At 31.4% G+C, this 23,579-nt stretch overlaps 1 protein-coding gene across 1 annotated transcript; it reads right to left on the bottom strand.

The window, feature by feature from the left end:
- Positions 1 to 5,551: 5,551 nt before the first annotated feature.
- LOC134699757 (perlucin-like) lies at positions 5,552 to 16,075 on the bottom strand. The gene is made up of 5 exons (XM_063561181.1): positions 15,643 to 16,075; positions 11,657 to 11,745; positions 11,011 to 11,098; positions 9,524 to 9,730; positions 5,552 to 8,228 (listed from the first exon to the last, which is right to left on the bottom strand). The coding sequence occupies exons 1-5, from the start codon at positions 15,956 to 15,958 to the stop codon at positions 8,215 to 8,217; spliced, it is 714 nt and encodes a 237-aa protein (XP_063417251.1). The 5' UTR covers positions 15,959 to 16,075; the 3' UTR covers positions 5,552 to 8,214.
- Positions 16,076 to 23,579: the final 7,504 nt, after the last annotated feature.

Genomic DNA, 23,579 nt, shown 5'->3' with positions numbered 1-23,579 from the left:
TCTATCCTTTGTTGTTATAAATTTACGTTTTACAACATTCAGCTGTGCAAATCCTATTGAAAATACAACACATAAAATCACAACAGAAAAATGAACCATGGTTTTCAAATTTGTATGATTCCTTTAACGCTGATTATGAATTCTAATAATTCTTTTAAAATAAATCATGCTATAACATTCTAAACTTAATTTTAAACACCTTGGTAGTAAACACTAACTATTTTAAATACTTATTAGAAAATAAAAGAATTAGCTAATTGAAGATACATGAATCAATTGAAATATTATCTTGAGCGTGTTTGTTTGAATGTAATTAGAATAATTCAGTCATAAAAGTCCAATTATCGAGTTTAATGAAGACATTCATAGAACGTGTAATTAAAATGTGAAGTTTACAAAAAAAATATACAGATTTGGAGAAATATTATAGAATGAATCATACAGCAGAAGTTGTGTCAAGTATTAATTTCAAACATTATATAAATAATTCCTGTCGCTTTTAAACATACCAAACAACGTTCCAAAGACTTGGTATGCAAACATGAAATAAGTATTATCACCAAATTCGACAAACCACTATATCAAGGTTTGGTGACTATGATATATACATCATCCCATTATATCTTGAGATAAGGAATATCACTGATACAATAAAGTATCCATCAGATTGTGAATTCCATCTCGAAATACCTCGATTAGGAATTGCAACATTCCAACTGACCCTGCCTATGAGATAAATATCTCTCAATTGATATGCTAACAAAGAGCATGATTTCCCGATCACAATTTCCTGGACAGATGTTTGCTTCTAAAATGGAAATTATTATACAAAGGGTTCTAATTGGTAAAATCGAAATTATCGCTTAGACATTTTAACGAACGTAGTGACACGTTTGTTTGGTAATTAGTACAGCTTCGTTGAGATAAGCGGAGAGTGTCAAATAACATACTCCAGTCGAAACCCGTCGAAATTGCATTACATTGATAATTAAATTAAACAACATGAACTGTTATCCTGATGGAATTGTTTCGTTGAATAATCAAGAAGTGTCTTAATATACTGCTGAAATTTATTCAGAACTTACAAAATATCAATAACATATAAACCATGAGCACTATCCTTTCAAAGATTTATATATCATTTTCACATGAAAAACTCCTAGATAAAATTTACGACAAAAGAAATGTTAACCCTGTAGATATTCTCACCAATACTAATAAAGACAATGGGTAATATGCATCGGCCAATATAAAGTATTAAAACGGTCAAGGGTATCATCCGCTAAGATACATAACTACTTGAATCATTAATGGCAAACTTTTCACAATTTGCCGGTTTAAAAACAATTGCAACATAAAGAATCTAAGGATTCAAATAATTCAGGTTATGTTGTTATATATCTCTTTGAGTGTATTGGTTTCTATAGGTATTTGACATTTTTTTTTTATTTTAAGCATTCCTGACGAAGGCGGGTTAAAACGTAGAAAACAATAACATGAATAAGCAATTGATATTGTGTTGTTTTCATTCTTTATACATGTTATACAACTTGGTCGACAATTATGCAGGTCGACTTCTGGTGTTCTTATCATCTGTATATTCGTCACTTTGGACATGATATGTTGCGTTTGGAGGATTGATATTTCAATGGATACTAGTAGTCAACATAATCTGCCTGGGTTGTTTTTGTACTCGTATGAATCAGTATTCATTCAGAACGTTTTACAAGACAAGAAGAAAAAGGAACTTACTTTCTTTAATTTTACTTGCAGATATACTGATGATGTCCTCTCACCAAATAACCATTTTTTTTTGTCAGGCTTGCATCTCATTTATCCAATTGAACTTAAAAGCATGGATACTAATGGTACAAAGGGGACTGCTGCATACCTTGATAGTGTCCTCAATATTGAATGAGACTGACGACTACACACGAAAATCCATGACAAACGGGATGATTTCAATTTCCCAATTACCAATCCATTTCTCAGTAGTGGTATACCCTATGTTCCGTAGTACGATGTTCACATATCTCAATACGTTACTGTGATGAACACAACAATGAATTGGTTGATATATACGATGTGTCTAACATAAATAACAACGTTATCGTCCCAGAGGGTATCACCAGCCCAGTAGTCAGCACTTCGGTGGTGACAAGAATATCAATTATGTGGTCACTTTTATAAATTTCCTGTTTACAAAACTTTGAATTTTTCGAAAAACTAAGGATTTTCTTATCCCAGGCATAGATTACCTTAGCCGTATTTGGCACAAATTTATGGAATTTTGGATCCTCAATGCTCTTCAACTTTGTATTTGTTTGGTTTATTACTATTTTGTTATGAGCGTCACTGATAAGTCTTATGTAGACAAAACGCGCGTCTGGCGTACTAAATTATAATCCTGGTACCTTTGATAACAATTTACACACGTCTTAGATTATATTTTAACATTGATGTCGTCTTTTCACTATATACAGAACATACCCTATTCCCTACTATGACTGTTTTATACAATATAAATTGTCAATGCCTAATGATTTATCTCGGTATTGATATACCCAAGTTTCATATATTAAATTATGTTTTTTTCTGTTGTTTCTGTTGTGTGTTTGGCTGTATAGTGTGCATGTTCATTGTCGTGTTATATCTGATCGTTTTTTTTAAATGGAAATGGGGAATGTGTAAAAGAGACAACAACTCGACCTCAGAAAAAACAACAGCAGAAGGTCACCAACAGGTTTTCAATGTAGCGAGAAATTTCAACACCCGGAGGCGTCCTTCCGCTGGCCCCTAAACAAATATTTACAGGTTCAGTGATAATGAACGCCATACTTATTTCCAAATTGTACACAAGGAACTAAAATTGAAAGAATACAAGACTAACAAAGGCCAGACGCTCCTGACTTGGGACAGGCGCAAAAATGCAGCGGGGTTAAACATGTTTTTGACATCTCAACCCTCCTCCTATACCTCTAGTCAATGTAAAAAAGTAAACGCATAACAAAACGCACATTTAAATTCAGTTCAAGAGAAGTCCAAGTCTGATGTCAGAAGATGTAACCAAAGAAAATAAACAAAATGACAATAATATACATAAATAACAACAGACTACTAGCAGTTAACTGACATGCCAGCGCTAGACTTCAATTAAACTGATTGAAAGATTATGATTTCATCATATGAATATCAGGCACAATCCTTCCCGTTAGGGGTTTAGTATCATACCATCATACCATATATGAGAAGATAAAACCAGTTTTGTGATGCTTTACATAATGAGTCGTATGAGTGTTAATTCTTAACATATGAACCTGATTTCAACTTCTTGTCTATTACAAAATGTTACAAAACCTGTTAAACTGTCTGGAATACGCGCATTTCATGTACACACGGCTTAAGCAGTAATGTTGGAATAAAAAAGCCAAAGAAAGTGTTCCTGATAAAACATTTAAAAAGCTTAAATCATATTTGCATCTAATAATTTTGTATAGGATAGAAAGTCCTAAGTATTTCTCAAAATCTCTTATACATTAAATGTAAAAAAAAATGATTGTTGTAATTAGATTTCCTGTCAACATATAATTGCTGACTTGAAATTAAAGCATTAGATGCCGTTCAATTTCACACTTGACATGTTCAAGTAATATTTCATTATTTGAATCAATTTAACAATTGATATACGCATAATTTCTTCTTCTTTGACAAGTTCCTAGTCATCATACATTATTGACATTCTGATGTTAGAAATAAAGATGTTTTGTGTACTATTGTCCTTCAGGTTTATTCATCAGTTTCATTCATGCAATTTTATGTTCGGACGATCGTAGCGAGGAAAAACTTACTGTGTATTGCCTACATACTGCAATATGTCACAATGTATTCGAAATATATATTTAAATGTATTGAGTATGTCTAACTCGACGACTCATTTTACGTCAAGAATTATTAACAACGAGAACGAATATTTGATTTGAATAAAAAGATAGATGCTTTACAGATTCCTTTATGTAACAAACAATTACTTCAGATAACACAAAATTTTCATCAAAAAGAAACATTTTGTTTTTAATTTTTGTCTGATTGAATCTATTTTGATATAGAGTATGTTACTATTTTTCAAAACTCAGGTCAGTCTATTGGGCAGCGTTTTGTTTTTCATGGCCCAAAGGATGTGTTTTGACAGAGAAAACGTTACAGACATTGGGTTTCAGTCTGCGTTTTGAATGTAAATGATGAACCAACCGCGTCTAAATAGATTAAAGACGTAAACATTTTATTGAGAGAGGGCAAAGCTCCTTGTTTTTGTTTGAAAACATTGCTATGATTCTGTGAGGGGTACGTGTGTGGCCTGTCTTCAGGCTTTCTTTCTATCCCTATCCAGGTTACCCTTATTCTCCAATCGGTTTTTAAATTTTTCGCCCTTCATGTTGGTCAATACTTTTTATTTTACCTTATTTTATGTGTGTATTAACTTTGTATTTGTTTTCGTCCTAAACATTATAAATATTTTTCACTGGACGTAGACAAGAAAACAGCAATCACTCAATCAAATAATCTTCCCCAAGCATTGCTTGCCTATTGAACATATTGGACATCTTTTCGGATTCGTTGGTTCCTAATAATTTCTTATGTTTTAATGGTTGTGGTTCTTGGGTGCTTGAGTCCCTTCTCATTATATAAATATATAGATACTCAAGCCATTCATTTGGTTTTGAATAAAAGGAGATAATGTTATACATAAATGCGACAGAAATCCAACGACTCAGACTATGAAAAACATATAAATTAAACATACATTGTCCATTCTTTAAAAAAACCCGATGCCAATGCAAACAAATAATCTCAAAACCATTCTGATTACAAAATACGTTATGGATTTAATATTATTTTTGGTTAAAGTATCCATGCAAGCCCAACACAAGTTTGTGTTTAAAAAAACATATTTTATTTGTACCAGTGAAAATAAATGAAATGGTGAACTATATTTTCAAAATAATACGATAGACAAAATATCATCGTTTTTAAATTGGCATTTGCTACGAGACACTAAACTCCAATATATTAAATTGAACTATAACTTAAGAAATTGTTAACAAGACTAACGTAGGACAGAGGTTTCTGACTTGGGACAGACTTTTTCTGCTGCGTGTTTAAACATGTTTTGTGAGATTGCAAACCTCTAGCTAATGTAAAATAAACAAGAACCAGCAATTTTGTGAATACTGTTTAACTATTATTTGAATATGTTTAAACTTGTCAACTAGGAGAATGAGGCAAGTGTTTTTTTCTACCTTTATAAGTTTTTGTTTGTTTCTGGTCAATTTAACTTTAGTGATCAGTTAAGATTGATACTTAAAGACATCCTCACAAAACGGGCTGTTTAAATCCTGTCAATCCTCAGGCTCGCGGTTCTCGGCATTTCTTTGTATTCAAAGGTCTTTTAATATCAAACGTACTTATTAATGAAATAACAACGATTAAACGTTTAATGAATGGAATATTTTATTTTACAACAAAGAACACACAGGATACATACAACAAAGCTTTAATCATGATAAGTAAATGTAGTACATGAATAAACACTATTACAGGTATTGTAAAATATGAGGTATTTTACTCGTATTAATTAAAACACGTACTTTTGTCCTTTTTGATAAAATTGATTCTTTGTATATCAGTTGTAGATTATTTATTAGAATTATATACAATAGATATTTCTATATGCCTTTTACCGTCTTGGATTTTAGGTAAAGGATTTCTTGTAAACTTCCTTTAACGGAAGTATACTTATATGTTGATTTAATATATTTTAGATCATTAACAGTTAACTATTTACGAAATGAAAGGATGAACTAATCATGTTTTAAAAATCAATTTTGCCGAAATCCTCAGAAAGAAGGTTCGATAAAAAATAATTCAAACTAGTAATTAATCTTCAAGATTTCCCCCTATTACGGACATATCCTGTATAATGGCGTTCTGAATATATTTCTATTTTGAATCTTGCCTTTTTGCCATTTTCGGTATTTAACATAGCACATATATTACGGCTACGCTTCTGATTTTTATGCTTAGAAAGTTTACAAGGTAGAAAATATCCATTTGTTCATGAACAAAAGAAAATAAACCGTGTACAGTTTACCTATTAAAAATGGACGAAAGATACCAATTGGAAAGTCAAACTTATAAATCGAAAATAACCTGACAACGCCATGGCTTAAATGAAAAGGACAAACAAACAATAGTACAAATGACACAACGTAGAAAACTAAAGAATAACACGAACCCCACAAAAAACTAAGGGGGATCTCATGTGCTCCGGAAGGGTAAGCAGATCATGCTCCACATGTGGCACCCGTCGTGATGCTTATGTAATAACAAATCCGGTAAATAGTCTAATTCGGTAGGTCACATTTATGAAAGGGAAGGGGATTGTAGTTATGACGTAAGAAACATATCCGATATCATTTGTGAAACGGTTATTTCATAACGATAAACCAACTTTGATGGTGTCAGTAAAATTTACGAAGGGATGAATTCAACTGCACCATTTGGAACTCTTGGTTTAAGAGCTTCCTTTTGAGCAGCAACCCTGAGTGTACAAATTGGTAATTTTAGTTAGGAATTGACAAATTAAAACTTTTAATATCATCCTATTTGAAGGCTGTCGCCATGGCAACTCAATATGCCTCAATGCTATCCGCAAAGTACCTCAAACATTTACATGTGATGCTAAGAATGATACAGATATAAATAATTAATAACAAAATTTAAGCCTGATATAAAAAAATCTAAATGCTATTCTATGTTGATGGTTTAATTCAAATAGACAAACAGAGAGACATTAAATATGAAAAGTGTCCTTGGTCTTTTAAAAACAGTATTACGTTAAATGATAATATTCTTATTGCATTCGTTCACTTGTGCATTTGTAAGACATGATGTCCTTAAGAAATAAAACAATTGTTTTAGAATATCGTCATTAGCATATTATCGAACTTAAAACATAAAAGTCTGCATCATCATCTCAAACCAACTAGACACAAGTATGAATTCACATCTATATATCTATGGTTGTATTTAATAACAATTATATAGGGAGCTCTGACTTCGAGGTATGGGCTTCATTAATTTTAGAATGCTGGACGGTAACCTAACATTGTTAATTTCTGAGTCATTTGGTCACTCGTGAAGATTTATCTTGTAAGAATTAATACTAGATCTTCCTCTTTATTCTAAATGTAGACGGTTTCCTTTATTTCATTTACAATGCGTTTGAGTAAAATCATAGTTAAGATACCTCCCTTTACAAACACGCAGATGTTGGAAAATACCTGTTTGGAACAAAAACTGTTTGCAATTTGATATATCAATTGTACGACATTACATATAGATATTAAGACAGCATTCAGATTTATAGATGGTGGTCATTTGTGTATATACAGCACGTCAACAAATGTGTATCTAGATAGCCAATTAAACATTTATCACAACAATTACCAATAAATTATAAAGCAGCATACACGATATGTGTTCTGTTTGATTTTGAGCTTTAAACAAAACAAAAACCGTATGAATAAACAATCTTTTACTCTGATTGGCAAAATGCAAATTAAAATATTTATGACTGAAAAGCAACGGTGATTTTAACAAAAAAAATAATACGGCAATCAATCAAATTAGTTTTTCATATTTATCTTATTGAAATCACTAAATACCACACAATACCCTTTCTTAAGTCTAATCACAATGTTGTGTCAGATCAACCATCACTCATATCACTTAACAAGCGGATAATCATTGCCCTTAATTCTTGAATCGAAAGTCCAAATCAGTTGATAGCAAATCAATTGACAGGTTTGTTTTGTAAAATAACAGTAAAAATTGATATTGATAAGATTTAAAAATGGAATAAACACATTTTAAAAGATTTTTTTATTTTCTTTTTTTAAATTAGGAGCCTTTCTAGGTAAACTGTTTTCTATACACCAACAATTTTACTGAGTGGTTTTTATATCATTAAATATATAACAAGACAAGACTCTAAACAAGTAAAAAAGCAACAAAAAAAAAGTATCTAATATGAACGTTTTTTACAATTTTGTTTAAGACAAAATAATTCTTCTCCATATATCGGAAAATTGTTGAAGCACAGGCTTCAATTCATTCGATGATCTCTGTCTTCTACATCTCTTCTTCTTCTTCAACTTAATTTAATAAATCTGTAAGGAGAAAAATGTATAATTGAGAATTGAAATTGGGAACATAAGAAAGTGACAACAAACCCACCAGAGAGCATATAACATAATTCTAAACATTATCCATATGTAATCGAAGAACTAAAATACAGAAAATTAGTTAGTCAGATGAGTAAAATAACATAGTTTATTTCACATGTGATATTTTCGGTTTGTATTTAACATTAAATGTTTAACTGGGAAACCACGGTTATGCATTGCAAGTAATATAATAAATACAATTATATAAAGATCTTCATATATTCAAATGGGATCGATTCGTTAGTATGATTTTCCTTTGGTTCACATATTTTTCTCAACCTGTGCATGCGCTATAAACATAATTTGGATTCTGGAGTTTTGAATTTGAGTTTGAAATATTGAAACAGTACAAAAACGTGCCTTTCCTAATTATATGATAATGACATAACCTTATAGACGACGAATAGGGTTGATGACAATATTTCTTATACGACAACTGTAAAGAGCAACTCAAGTGATAACTTATAGAAATACTACGTATTTACCGTTTCGTGTTAATGAGAAACCTCATGTAACAAACGACGCACAGTTTTGTTTCTAAAATTCTCCGAGGGGCGTGCCATTATGTATACCTCACTTTAAGTGGTAAATCATAGAAACATTATCTAGGTAAACAAGTGTTACATTAAAAAAATATATGTAAGATATTCCTAAAGAAAAACAACAATTCGTCCATTGCTGGATTTGTCAGACTTATAATACAACAATCTGTGTTTGATGATGGTTTATCAAACAATAGTAAATTCCGTAAGTATTATTTTAGGTAACTGCAAGAAGATTAGTTATTTTGTCAAATGACCATATCATTTAAAACGTCAGCGGTCGTATACAACAGACAAAAACACAGTATATTACCATGTGCAAAGTGAGAGAAAATTAAGAAAAGAACATTAATTTTAACAATGCACGTTGCATTAAATAACAAATTTAAAAGGAATAAGAAAGTTTTATCTATAGTCATCTAAACTTGTCTGCTTAATATCTATCTAAACAAAAAAGGAAACCAACTATTGTGTTAAATTTTCCCAAATATTTGAGAATGTTTTGATGAAAAAGCCTACACACTTCGTGATTTGTTTATTTTATTTGTGGTAAATTAACAATGCAAATGTTATGAATTAAAATAAATGTAAAATAATCAAATCATATTGGAGATTTAATATAAACACACGATCGGTATTTTGCTACATGTACATTTTTATTTAATAAACATTTGTAAAGAACAAAAAGTAAGTTACCTTTTTCACAGATAAATCGTAGTAAGTTGTGACATAGGTGATCATTCCAATACAATCCATTGTTATACCACAAACCAAGGCAATGTTCCCTGCCTTTATAATTGTCTGGCTGTCCCCCGGCCCAATCAGAAAAGGTGATAACGTTCTGACTGTGTGACCATATCCAAACACCTTCTTTTTGTTGGTCAGTTCCACCTAACCAGTACACTATAAATTGTATTAACACATTATTAAACACTGTCTTCCTTTAAACATATGATTCTAAATTCTATGCTAGACTCAAGTCTGTTTTTTTTAAACAAGTTACTCTCATAATAAATGTTCTATGTTTTGACGTAAGAAATTATCAAAACGTCATTCGTGTATCTTCAAACTATCAAAGTAAAAAAAAAACTTCCGAACTTTGACGTGAAGTAATCATACATGAGCTAAATTTCGTATTATTTGAATTAATGTAATAGGCCAAACAGTGAGTTATATAGCTCCCTAAAATCTGTTATGTCAGTTTCAGAAATATTCAATTTTAGAGAGCCGTGGTGTAGTGGTAAGTGCATCGGACTACTAACACAAAGGTTCCTGGTTCGATTCCCGTTTGGAATGAAAATTTCAGGTACTCAATTATCGGCTCTCCTTTGACACCATATGCGAGTATGGTCTTTAGGAAACAATGATAGTCCGTCGGAAGGGGACGATAAATGGCTGACCCGTGTTAAGAAAGAGCCATATCTCTTGCACGTTAAAGACACCCTTGTAGATTTCGAAAAAAGAGTAGACTAATGCAGCTACAAGGCATCACTCGCATCCGCAAAGTAAAAAGGAAAATAATATAAAATGCAAGACTTGTTTCCCAATCCATTATAATAAATATGTTTAAACTAAAACCGTACATGTGTAGGGTACTTACGATAACGTCTACAAATATCAACTGTAACAAACGGTTAGCCGGTTAATCGGTTGAACGAGTATCCGAGTAACCAGTTACACAAAATTGTTCTATTTGACAAGACTACTGAACATATATATTTAACTGGTAGGTAGAAATATCGTATGCAACATAATTTTAATTTATGACTTTTGCGGAATACTACTGTTGCCTTTATTTGAGTTAAACGTGCTGGCATAACATGAAATCAAAATTGCTAAAAATTAGGGAACCTGTAAATCAGTGACTGTCGCCTGTTACTGTATATCATATTTGTTGTTGTTCAAACATACGGCCGTTGGTTTCTCGATTAAATACAATAACATTTCATGATTTTATGTGGCCTTTATGCTGTACTGGTTTCGCTCATCGTTTGTACTTATACCTATTGTTGTTTAGATCTACACCATTTTGTACTATTATTTGTCTGTTTGTCTTTTTATTTTTAGCCATGGCGTTGTCAGTTTTTTTTCTATCTATGAGTTTGACACTCCCTATGGTATCTTTCGTCCCTCTTTTATAGCTGGCTCACTTACTTGCATATTAATGCATTGAATATACATACGTGGCATGCTTGCTGACATCTTAATAAAGTCGTTTTCACATTTTGAATCTACTTCTACAAGCATTCCTTCATCAGCTTCGCAGGAAATCTGTAATATATACATATAATTTGTCTAAATAACAGCCCAACAATGTTTGATCTGTAATTTTGGAAACAAATGTTTTGTTCTTTCCTGATCAGGATTCGAACACATCGCGATATCATGGTACCAAATCACCTTGAGCTATGTCCGACGCGCTAGACCAATAGAACACATGGGCTCGACATAAATTTATATAGGGAGTTTTTTTTTTATCTAAATCGTATCACATATTTCATATCGGGACCTTTTATTGCTTATTGTGCGGCAAATGTTTTGTTCATTATTAAATGCCGTACAGTGATCTATAGTTGGTATTTCTGTGTCAGTTGGTATTTTGTGGAGAGTTGTATCATTGGCAATAGTACGACATCTTATCAGTTTTAAACCTTTATCAAGAATAAGCTTCAGATGATATACCAAAAATTATCAATAATATTAATAATCAAATCTAATAAAAAAAAAGGTGATAAAATAGCTTGTCTATTTAACCAGATAGAATGTTACTAAAAGTCAAAGTAATGCAGTCAATGTACAATACTATGAAATAAATTTCGAATAACAAACCTTAGCATCTGTCCAAGTTTTAAGTTCATCGCTGTAGAAGTAGCATTTGTTTCCGTTTTTTAACCATCCGTTTGGGCATGCAAGTGAATCTGAAATTTGATTATTAAGTAATAAGCGTTTAGAAGGAGATATTTACATGACATTACATAAGTTAAAGCAATTTTTAACGGTTTTTGAATGACTATCGAAAATATGATTCATTGACAAATATATGATTTGAAACTTAAATCGTTTCCGTTCATAAACGAAATTCGTTTTTTGGTAATCACAAGCTTTGTTTCTATTATATATTTAATGGAAACTCTACAATGTAAAGTGTCTTCGACAGAACACTTGTGTTATGTTTGAGAATTGTGCAAAATAAGAAATAGAAACACATTCATAATGTACCTGTCTCAAGTTAGGAAACTGAAGTCAGTGGTTGTCGTTTGTTCATAACGGTTATATCAACTTTTTTGTACATTGTTTTTTAATAAATTTACGGCTAGATTCTCATTTGAATTGAATCATGTATTGTATGTCGAGGCCTTTGAAAGCTGACTATATGGTATAGGTTTTCTGTTTGTTTAAAGGTAGTACGATTGCCAATGTTTACTTACGTCAACCTTGTTGGAACTTTGGTGGATAGTTGTCGATATAGCAATCATACCTCATGTCCTTACGTTTATATTATAGTCCTATATATCAGTATACAAACAATGTTAATAATAAATTCATCATAGATACCAGGGTTGAAATTTTGTATTTCGCTAGACGCTTGTTTTGGCAGCATAAGCCTCATCAGTGACGTTTGAATTAATTTTGTTTTTAAAAGGCCAAGAAAAGTTGAAGAGCATAAATAACCATTTAATAACATAGAACCCATATGGGTTATATGACTTAATAGTAGTTTGGTTTACAGAGTTGTGTGTTCTGATATTGTTTCCGGTGAAGGTCACAAAGAACGATATACTTTATCAGTTTATATCGCTACCTGTGTGACGAGTACATTTTGACGCGCGATTCTACATTAGATAGAATGTTAATATGGTCAGTTCTTAAGATCGTTAAATCGTTTATGGGTGGATTTGACATACCTAAATGAAATTCAAAAATAAGGGAGCGTAGATTTAACAAACTTCAATAACATTTAAAAATAAGGGGGCAAAAAATGAGGTTGTTTAATTTGATGTGTGCCTTTTTGTGCTTTTTTTTTTAAATATCTGTTTGTTTTTATTGTGATTAAAAATATAAGATACCTGTGTTATTTGTAAACTCTGTCATTATTGTTTATGATATTATCGCACTCTTTTCTTTCATTTTTGCTATGTGCTTTGTATATAAGCCATTTTACGTAACTTAGCTACACATATGACATGGCTCTGTTCTTATACATCCTGTTATTGAGCTATTGTACAATGGTAAATTTGTGTATTATTGTCTTGAATGATTGCTAATACGCTTGGTTAAAATGTCATTTTGTGCTTCCTTGTAACATGGTTATTGTTTTTTTTGGGTTGTTTTTTGTATTTTGTAGTGATTAAAATAATGACACAATATGGACTGCTTTGTTTTTGACATTTTACCTATTATGTATGGATGTTTTGTTTTCACATCGATTTCAATATAATGGAATTTGATGTGACTGTTATACAAGTGAAAGGTTTAGTTAACTATACAACCAGGTTTAATCCGCCAATTTCTACATTAGAAAATGCCTGTACCAAGTCAGGAATATAAGAGTTGTTATCGTTTGATGGATCGAGCTTTCCATTTTGTCATTTGGGATTAGGTACGTTTTGCATTTTTCTAGAAGTTCAGTATTTTTGTGATTTTACTTTTGTTTATAAAACGTATTGGCGAGCTGTGTTTGTTTGCACCTGGACCTTGATGTTCAATGAATGTCATTTGTTTTTGTTGTTTATAAATGTCTCTCGTTTCTCGTTTTTTTAATCAGATTAGACCGTTAGTGTATACCATCACAAATGTATTGCCCTATACAATATGTAGGTGTTTAAACTAAAGGAGAGTGTTTTTCACGGTTATAAATATTCAGGTACCAGTCTATTTGTATGATCTGTAACTTATCGATTGTATTTCATAACATAACATAACCATGTCAACAGTTGATATCAACGAAATAGTGCACAGTCGAATAATGACAGTTTAAAAAAAGATCCCATCCGATACATAAATCATACATGTAATTAATCATGAGCAAAATGATGAAGCTATTTCATTTTAAATTTAAAAAAACAAGGGCTCTAATGATTTCCTAACTGTTACAGTAGTTTGATGAACCTAAGATGTTAAACGTTATTATTTTTATGATCATATCTTCATAGACAAGTGTAATACGTTAAAATATTTTTGGTGAAGTAAACCCTTCGCATATGTATAAACACAGAAAAAATCTTAAAATGTGGTTATTTTTGCTGTTTTTGTAGTTAAATAACATTAAAAGAAAATGTGTAACAATAAGAAACGTTCTGTAAGACGCTGTTCAAACATTATAATACGGATGACTTACAAACTTGTCTTTGAAAAAGAATACATAGTTGATTTTCGATTTAAACCGACAAACAAGTGACCTGAATATTCCTTATTCTTGGCAGTAAATATTCTGGCAACAACAATTCTATTTCAAATTTTGAAACAAGATTGTATATGTGTATTAATATGTTACCCCCTTACGAACGACTAAACTTACTATAATTTTTCTTTATGAATTATTGGACAAGACTCGCCTTTTAGGGGGCAAGCAAATAATTGTTTCCAGGTTTATGCATTAAAATTGAGAAAGGAAATAGGGAATATGTCAAAGCGACAACAACCCGACCATAGAGCAGACAACAGCCGAAGACCACCAATGGGTCTTCAATCTAGCTAGAATTTCCGCACCCATAGCCGCCCCTAAAAAATATGTATACTAGTACAGTGATAATGGACGTCATACTAAGCTCCGAATTATACACAAGAAACTAAAATTAAAATTAATACAAGACTGTTCAGAGGCTCCTGACTTTGGACAGGCGCTAAATTGCGACGGGGTTAAACATGTGTATGAGATCTCAACCCTCCTCCCCTATACTATATAACATAAATATAAATCCGTTCTGCAAATATTTATTGTCAAACGTGAGTTATTTCAAAAGCACGAAAAAGACAAAAAATTGTCATTTCTGATGAAAGAAAAATAGTGAAAACACAGGACAGTCAATCAAATACGAATCTTAAACAAACCAATAGGCGTAAACATTCAATCTAGTCGATGAATAACTCAGCTAAGTCTAAAATGATGACACAAGTCTAACTTTACAATTTTACTTGGATGAACATCAATGATTGCATAACAAACAACATAATTGTATATAAAATCAATCAACGATTTTGGAAATAAATAAATGGATCATGCCAATGCTATCACCTTTATTTGATCGTTGAGACATAAGATGGATAATCATATCTTTACACATGTTGCATGTGGAAACGGCATTTAGATAGGAAAATAATCAGAAAAATAAATCACTCCCAACCCCCCTCCCCCCGAAAAAAACAATCAAGACCTAAAAAATTCAAGAAGTATATATAACAATTCCTTGCAAATCAAGTTCAACGACGATGCTTCGAGTGCATAACTATGTCTTAGTCAACTTGTGATATATATAGTGATTTATAAGAATAAAACCGCGTAAAACTAATGTACAAGTTTTAGTAAATAGACTTCTGGTATCATAATTCTTGCTTATAAAAAACAAAAACATTATTCGAACGAAAATTTCAAAAAATAACAAAGTTTGTAAGTTAATAAACCATGATCATGGTTGTCAAATAACGCTAAACTATTTCGTTTATCGAATTCAACTTTTAAGTTAAATTTTCGCATCTTTTTGTAAATTATAATAAGTTAAGGTTATACGGAGAGAATAACATTAATACTTACACACTTTCAGAAAAAAACAGGAAATAATACATTAAAATCGAAATAATATTAGATGAAAGTTTACCTGATTGGATCTTCAACATCAGTGCATCTACTGATTGCTCACTTTCTGGGCAGCAGGATTTATCTAGGATGCATTGGTTTGTTTTCTGATCATAGCTAGCAACACAGCATGCTTTATGTATTGAACAAAAAGACGCACACGCTAACAGTGATCTTGATTTGTGCTGAATTATAGTGGTACTGTTAGGGAGAATTCTTCTGTCTTTTGTAGTGAAATAGTCACGTTTTATCACATTCAGCTGAGCAACACCCATTGCAAACATAACACACAAACATACTATCGAAAAATCAACTCTCGTCGTATGCAAAAAAATCATGGCAACAGATTTTCAGATTCGTCTAGTGATCAAAGTGATATCAATGTTCGGAGGGATAAAAATATTTCCAAACTGATTGTTTTCTAAGCACATACTTTAATGAATTGCGAACTAAAGTACATTGAACATTATCGATTTAATGAATGATTACGAAATGCAAGTATTGGCTAATTGAATGAATATGAATCAGTTTAAATATCATTACATATTATGTGTGTGTTTAATGTTGCAGAACAATCCAATCATAATATTCCATTCATACTATAATATGGATACATTACTTTTGTGTAGGCTGTTATTGGCAGAATTACCATGACACATTTTATATATAACTCTCTAATAATTTTAACATGTTCAAAGATTAATGTCATATTTTCTATGATGTAAGCGCAGTCCTCGACACTTCTTTTTGACAACAAATCCAATCATGAAATAAGAAAACCTAGCTGAACAAGGACAAAGGACGAATCATTGACTAACTGTCGTATATTTAAAATAAATGCGTGCACTAAAAACAAAATGCAATAAAATACCAACACGTTAATGAATGAGTGTGTAACACCAGTCATAATGGTACCTTATAAATAGGTCACGCCTCTCAATATCAACAACATTATTCTAATTCAAACATAATTTGGAGTTAAAGACAAGATAAAAAAATAATCCATACATATAAGTTTATGTATTGATATTCACCAACCTTGCCTGATCACTTTGAGAAACGTGTTCGAAACCTTTGTTTTTCCTTTGATTTTTAATAGATTTTATAAGTTGATGTCTAGAAAATAATATCATGGTCTTATGGTATGTGACATCTACCACAGGACTATGATATTTAAAGTTATACAGTAGTCATATAACAGGAACTTATTAATAAGGTTTGTGTATGTTCATCAATTGTCTTTACAGACGTCAATAGTTCTGTTCGAGCTAGCATTACCACTCCAGCAGAGTGAAGTTCTGTGATTTACACTACAAACCAGTAAAAGTTTGAAATGGCCTACAACTGTACTGATTTTTACTCGACCAGTCTGAATTGGTCTGACTTTTACTTCACATAACTCGACCCCAGTCTGAACCATACTGGACTGCACTGATTCGTACTTATCCCTTTCCTTTGCAATTAAAAATAGTCTGACCTATTACTTGACCAGTCTGAAACAGACTTAAACCATACTTGACCTGTATTCGACCTATTTCCCCAGTCAAAACCATACTTAACCAAAGTTCAGATTAACACTCGACCAGTCTGAACCATACTGAATCAAATAAGGTATGAACCATACTGAATCAAATAAGCTCTACTTTTTTTATTGTTAAAATAAATGTCTTTGTAACTGACATATATATAACAACAGCCAACAAAATCAATGAATTGTTTAACCTTATATTTGAAATGTATCTACTATTATAATTTGGGATACATTTATTTATATTATATATAATTTATATAAAACAGGGATATAATTAAAACAATTAATAAAATTGTTCTTCTGATTAGTGGTGAAGAATGAAGTATTACCTCTGCTTGGGATAAACTCGTTAATTAGATCACACGTGATCAGATATATTAAATTCTAGATAACATGTATTCAAAATTGCGCAATCCTGTTTAACTTAAATAACAAGATTTTTCGAATATACTAGTACACGAGTTTAAGAAAATAGGGCTTTCTTTTAACCAGTGAAACACATGTACTGAGGTAATTAAACCATGTTAAAGTGCTTTGTGTATGTGATGTCTTTAATTTGACAAAAGCTACTCAAATTTATCTGAAATACTGCTACTTTGGAACACATTTCCTTTTTTAAAAAAGGATTGCTATGAAAGTTCTATAATCATGATTATATTTAATTCTTGGTTTAACCAAACAAAGTTCACATTTTTTAAAATTTATCAATTTGCTTTCAATACTTTTGTAAATATACATATTTATTTATAACTTAGATAAAAATTTAATTCACTGCATTAGTAACTAAACTGAATTAACAACATAAATCTATACAAGGCTTAAGTTAATGTTGCAATTAGGCCCGTTACCATAAAATATTTCTGACTCTAGTTTTGAATTCCTTCATTTTCTTTTTATTTTAAACATTTATTGGCAACGTATTCCAATTTTATATGCCATTAAAATAAAATGTGTCTTTTTGTTGACTCTTACATGTAACTGAAATGATGATGTAAATGTCTCACCTTTGTAACATTTGAATACATATACTTAGGACAATGGTTGTTATAAATATTATGTACATGGTTTAATCTCAATTGTTTAACACAATAGTTAACATTGTTTTTCAATAGTAACATAACCAATACTATTCAATACATTATAGTCAACTTTTGTTCTATATCCTGTTTTTTTATAAATCTTACACATTTGTTTTGTAATGCTGTGACAGTACTTTAATTCGTGGGGTAACAATTTTCGTGGTTTTCGTGGATGATTTTATCCACGAATGTAAGTGTCCAACGAAATAAAACAACCATTATCAAAATCAAGACATCTTAAAATCCCCAAGATTAGGTTTGACCGCTAATGATATGATCAAGAGAATATATTGATTAACGCCAAATCTGAGAATACTTTAATAGCAGTCACAAAAGTACAACCGCATGCAGGATTATACCCATTTAATCTTTAATGACCTAAACTGTACAATTTTTTATCCTTTAATTCTCATAAAAAATATTTTTGATCGATGACAGTAAGATTTTCGGTATTAATATGCTAGTATGATAACGTGTTCATTTTATATCCTTATGGTTCTCTTACAAATGGAAAATAACAATTTCATGCTGGGCTTAGTTTTGATAAGAATTATTTGACAATTCAAGATACGTTTATAGCATTTGTTTATGTTACTATTTTCAATAGGTGACATGTTTATGGCCTAATTAACACCTTTGATGGTCTTTTGATCACTTTATCATGGGATTAATGAGTGTTATCACTACAATTTACATGGGTCAATGTTTACTTTGCAATTTCCTTCAATCCAGACTATTTGTAACCTCCGTTTCTAAAGGCTTTAATTATTTTTTTATTTAAATCTAAAATCAACGAATTTAAAAACCCAGGAACATGTAAATATTGCTCAATCCACGAAAATTGGTACCCACGAATTAAAGTACTTTCACAGTACTTGTTACTTATCTCTATATTTTTGGCTGACAGCACCATATCATGCAGAATAGGCATAGTCAAAATGACATTGAATTAAAGCTGTAACTTCAGTCTTTTTTTATTGTTCTGTATAGGAACTTCAATCTTAAATTTATCTTTTGAATAATATTATTCAAAAATGTTTTCCCAGAAAGAGAATTGTCTTTATTAAGCCTAAATATTTCACACAATTACACAATGTTTCGATGAAATTGTGTGATAATTACAAGGAACATCAAAGTTACGGATTTTAGATAATTTACGTTTTAACCCAAATAGAAAAAGTTTCTGTTTTCCCAAAATGAAGTGATAATTTATTAACAATCAGCCATTTGCTACAAGATTCAAGTTCCTTACCCAGTTTCTCAGATACAACTTCTGAGTTCTCACATGTATGAGAGTATAGTATGGTACTATCATCTACATATAATAAAATTTGGCAGTCTTTACTATTACTTATAGACATGTCATTTACACAATATAGGAATAAAGGTGGTCATAAAATACTCTCTTGTGGAACTCCACGTGTAATATATCTTAAATCCGATTCAGTACCATTTATACTAACTTTTTGTTGTCTATTACACAAATATGATTTAAACCATTTAGTACAAATTTGACACCCATTTTTTGTAGTGTGTTACACAATATAAGATGGTCGACAGTTTAAAAGGCTTTTTGTAAATCTAACATTATCATTCCAGTATAAAGTTCCTTAGCAGTTTCATTTTTAATATGATCTAACAAATGAGTAAGACATGTATCTATAGAATGAGAAGATCTGAAACCAGATTGTAAATTATAAAGTAGATCATTTTCCACCAGAAATTTTCAAGTTGTGAATATACTGATCTTTCAATATTTGATAACAACAATACTGACTGGTCGATAATTCCCGACATCCAGTCTACTATTTTTCTTATATATAAGGCACACTCTAGCAGTTCTCCTCTCATCAGGTGCTATGCTTGAAGTTATTGACAAGTTAATAAGTAATTGGCTTTGCTAATTAAACTACTTGACCCATCTCTTCAAAACCGTGATAGTATTCCATCCAATCCAGTACTTTTGCTTGGATTGAGTTGTTGTAACTGTTTAGAAATATATTCTTCAGTCACAGTGTAATACATTTTTTGAAATATGTCTGTTTTAATACCAAACGCAAAATGATATAAATAGCTTTTAATAATGGTATAGATAGTGATGTTAACATTGGTAACGTCTCGCTCTGTATTTCATGTCTGTAGTTTCATATGTAATTATGTGATATATCTTATTTAGAGTTAAAAGTCATAAAACTATTGAATTTAACCGATGAAAAATTAAAATCAATTATCAGAACCAAGTTATGACGAAAACACATTTTTGTCATTTGAAGTAAAAACGTTTCTTGAAATAGTTTGCAACTAATATATTATGTTGTTAAGTTTTATATTTGTACCAACACGTAGTTAGTATACCATGATTAATATTTTTGATCTGTATGTTATAATCCCCTCGTACGAAGCGAAGTTGTCTAGACAAAGAAGAATGTATTAATTTGTAACTAGTACACGAGACTCTTTCAGAACAACTTGAAAGCTACCACAATATTGTATAATTCTATTGTGTATTTAAAATACAAAACATATCAGTAACAATTATGTTGTAGGGCTTGGGGGAATAACAAACAATTTTACAACCAAAAAGTAATCCGAATCATAAATAGTTTAAAAGAATCAAATTTCAAATTGTATAAACTTTAACAACGCGATGCAATGATAATTATATAATTTTAAACTGCTCTGTCATTTCTAACTATGATAAATTAGGGTTTTGTGAATATGAAATTATATGACGTATTTTGTCAAATGCTTTTCAATTTCTGTTGGGATTTTATGAATGGATTGAAGAAATAAGTAAATTATTTAAATGTTTCAATTTCATAACGATTTTACAAAATCCCTGACACCAAAACAAACTTTGTCAACAATTTGAAAAAAGTACCACGTCCTTTCACAGAAAGATAGCATTGAATTACTTATGTTGTTTTTACTTGAGATTGTTTTAAATCTTTGTTAAAAACTTTCATATCAACATCCGTTTTGATCTTATTCTTACTAACAAATAGTTAATAAGGACCGATAACACTTAAGGTGCTACATAAGGATTATAATCGAGCTACACTTTTGTAGCACCACTGGACACTCTCAGTGTGCTTCGTGTTGCTTAGTCTCTAGTTTTCTGTGTTGTATTTTGTGTACAGTTGTTATTTGATATTGTACACTTGTTGTTTCATTGATACACCTGTTGTTACATGTTATAAACATTAATGTGTGTTAAGGCAGGCAAGGTGTTTATGGTTTACTTTCAGTCACAAATTATATATGAAAATTGAAACGAGAGACGTCATTCCGAGTATAAACATATAATTACGTCTCAAATATAAAACTCCAATCGACATTGACACATAATGGACTGCCTTGGCAATTCCGTCTTACAGAATTACGTACTGCATGTGCTTTACAATAAGTTTCATGATGATGTAAGTTACATCCGTCTTACATATACTTATGCCCGCGTCACACTGTCCCGATTTTTACGCCTATTGCAACACGATTATGGAAATTTTCAAAATCGGGACTGATCGTACCAAGATCGGGCTATTCGTAGTGCCATCTTTAACAATCGTAGAACCATCGGCCACTTTTTCAAGCCTTCGGAGACAACTTCGGGAAGGGTTCTTAATTTTTTAACAAGTTAAAAAATCCCCGAAGGTGAGTCCGATGTTGAGGGTTCGTATTGAGTTCGTATCACCATCCTCACTATCGTAAGGTCACCGGGAATGCATCTTTGAACATCGTATTGCATTCGTGTTTCCATCGTTTCCATCGGACAATTTTGTCTTTACCACGTCTACACGAATGAATCACGAAGCTACCCGAAGGTCTTAAGATGGCAACACGACTTCGTGAATACCTCGTAATCCCGTCGTGTTGCCATCGAATAAAAGTACGAAGGCGACAAGATGAAACTGCGACGGCAATAAATCCATCTAAATGTAAATTAATTTTCGCGCTAAACTACATTTAAAGGTCCATGCACGATATGCCCTGGTCAGTCTTTTACGACAGTTGAAAAAGACGTTCACAAAACATGGAACTTATATCATATGATTAAATGAGAACAAGAAAGGCGACATAGTTGTTTCTATTAATTCAAATGGAACAAGAAAATCAGTTATTACAGGCTCAGCATTTACTTTTACAATTAAAATATTATTGTTTGTAAATTTTTCATATCAAGTAACATAATGAAAATCATAAACGCGCCTCGTACACCAACACTGCAGGTCAGGTACATAGGGAATCGAACTTTTTCTTCATTATTCTGATTTTTTATGTATCTTCTGAGTTGTTGTCACACGAATGTTTACTCCATAACCATTTTGTTTTCTCTATGCCATATTTTGCCGCATTTGTCGCTTCTCCACATCCTTCCTTTTGTCTATATTATTATGATATTCTCCTGGAAAGAGCTCTTTAAAAAAAAGGCATCAACGAACATATTACCTTACCTTAAAGATAGATCAGTAAACATGGGCATATTTATGGGTGATTATTCAAACTAGTGCACACATTTTACAGTTCAAACAAGACAATGCCGAGCGTGGCATCCCCTTGTATGTAACGTATTGGGGACAAATATGGACACTATATTTGTATATGATACATGCAGAAAATGGTAAATGGAAAATGCATATTTGATACATAAACTATTTTTTTTAGAAATCAACCAAAACATTCAGTAACTGGAAATACCTATCATATTGTCTTTAGAACCTGCAGGTAAAAAAAGAGCAACAAATTTCCCGTGTATTATGCTATTTCAATGAGAGAAAAAAAGTCTATCTGCATGACCTTGACCTTTGGCCTTGAACGTAAAAAATGTCAAATCATTACAAGGAGGGAAAATATATCAAATGAGGTTAAAATCTCTTGAAGCATATTTGTTTTAGAGTGTCCACAAGGGTGATATAACCTTGTATTACAACTGCCACTGTGACCTCGACCTTTGAACTTTAAAGTTAATAGTGCTTAAGATATAATTTTTAACGAGTAACACCATACCAAGTTTTTAGCATTTTGGTTCCAGAGTGTCTGTACCAATTTTATCTACCGGATTTTGGTGGCATTATATGCAGACTCAGAGTTAAGTTTTACCCTTCAAGCCCACGGTTTTCCGTCTTATGATGAAACCAGAAATTAAATACAATATAATATATATTCAATATTGATTAAACAATTTAAAACGCGTGATGACTTCGGCATTTAATTTAAATGCATCGTAAGCTACATACACGACGTCTTTAAGACATCGTATGGCCATCGCACCATCATCGTAATCCAGCGTGTAGCCTTCGTAATCCATCGCGTAGCCTTCATTATCTATCGTGTAGGCTTCGGCTTAGATAT

The sequence above is a fragment of the Mytilus trossulus genome, unplaced genomic scaffold (assembly GCF_036588685.1).
Source record: "Mytilus trossulus isolate FHL-02 unplaced genomic scaffold, PNRI_Mtr1.1.1.hap1 h1tg000085l___fragment_1__unscaffolded, whole genome shotgun sequence".
In the NCBI taxonomy this organism is placed as follows: Eukaryota; Metazoa; Mollusca; class Bivalvia; order Mytilida; family Mytilidae; genus Mytilus; species Mytilus trossulus.
The sequence above is the reverse complement of the archived record's forward strand: the minus strand, read 5'-3'. Positions and strand labels throughout refer to the sequence as shown.

What these genes read in the sequence shown, in the direction of transcription:
- LOC134699757 (XM_063561181.1), bottom strand. Translation starts at nt 15,958, where the DNA reads ATGATTTTTTTGCATACGACGAGAGTTGATTTTTCGATAGTATGTTTG. An exon ending in AAACTTGGACAGATGCTAAG is followed by an intron (nt 11,099 to 11,656) that starts GTTTGTTATTCG and finishes TATATATTACAG; the next exon opens with ATTTCCTGCGAAGCTGATGA. An exon ending in GATGTCAGCAAGCATGCCAC is followed by an intron (nt 9,731 to 11,010) that starts GTATGTATATTC and finishes TACAATTTATAG; the next exon opens with TGTACTGGTTAGGTGGAACT.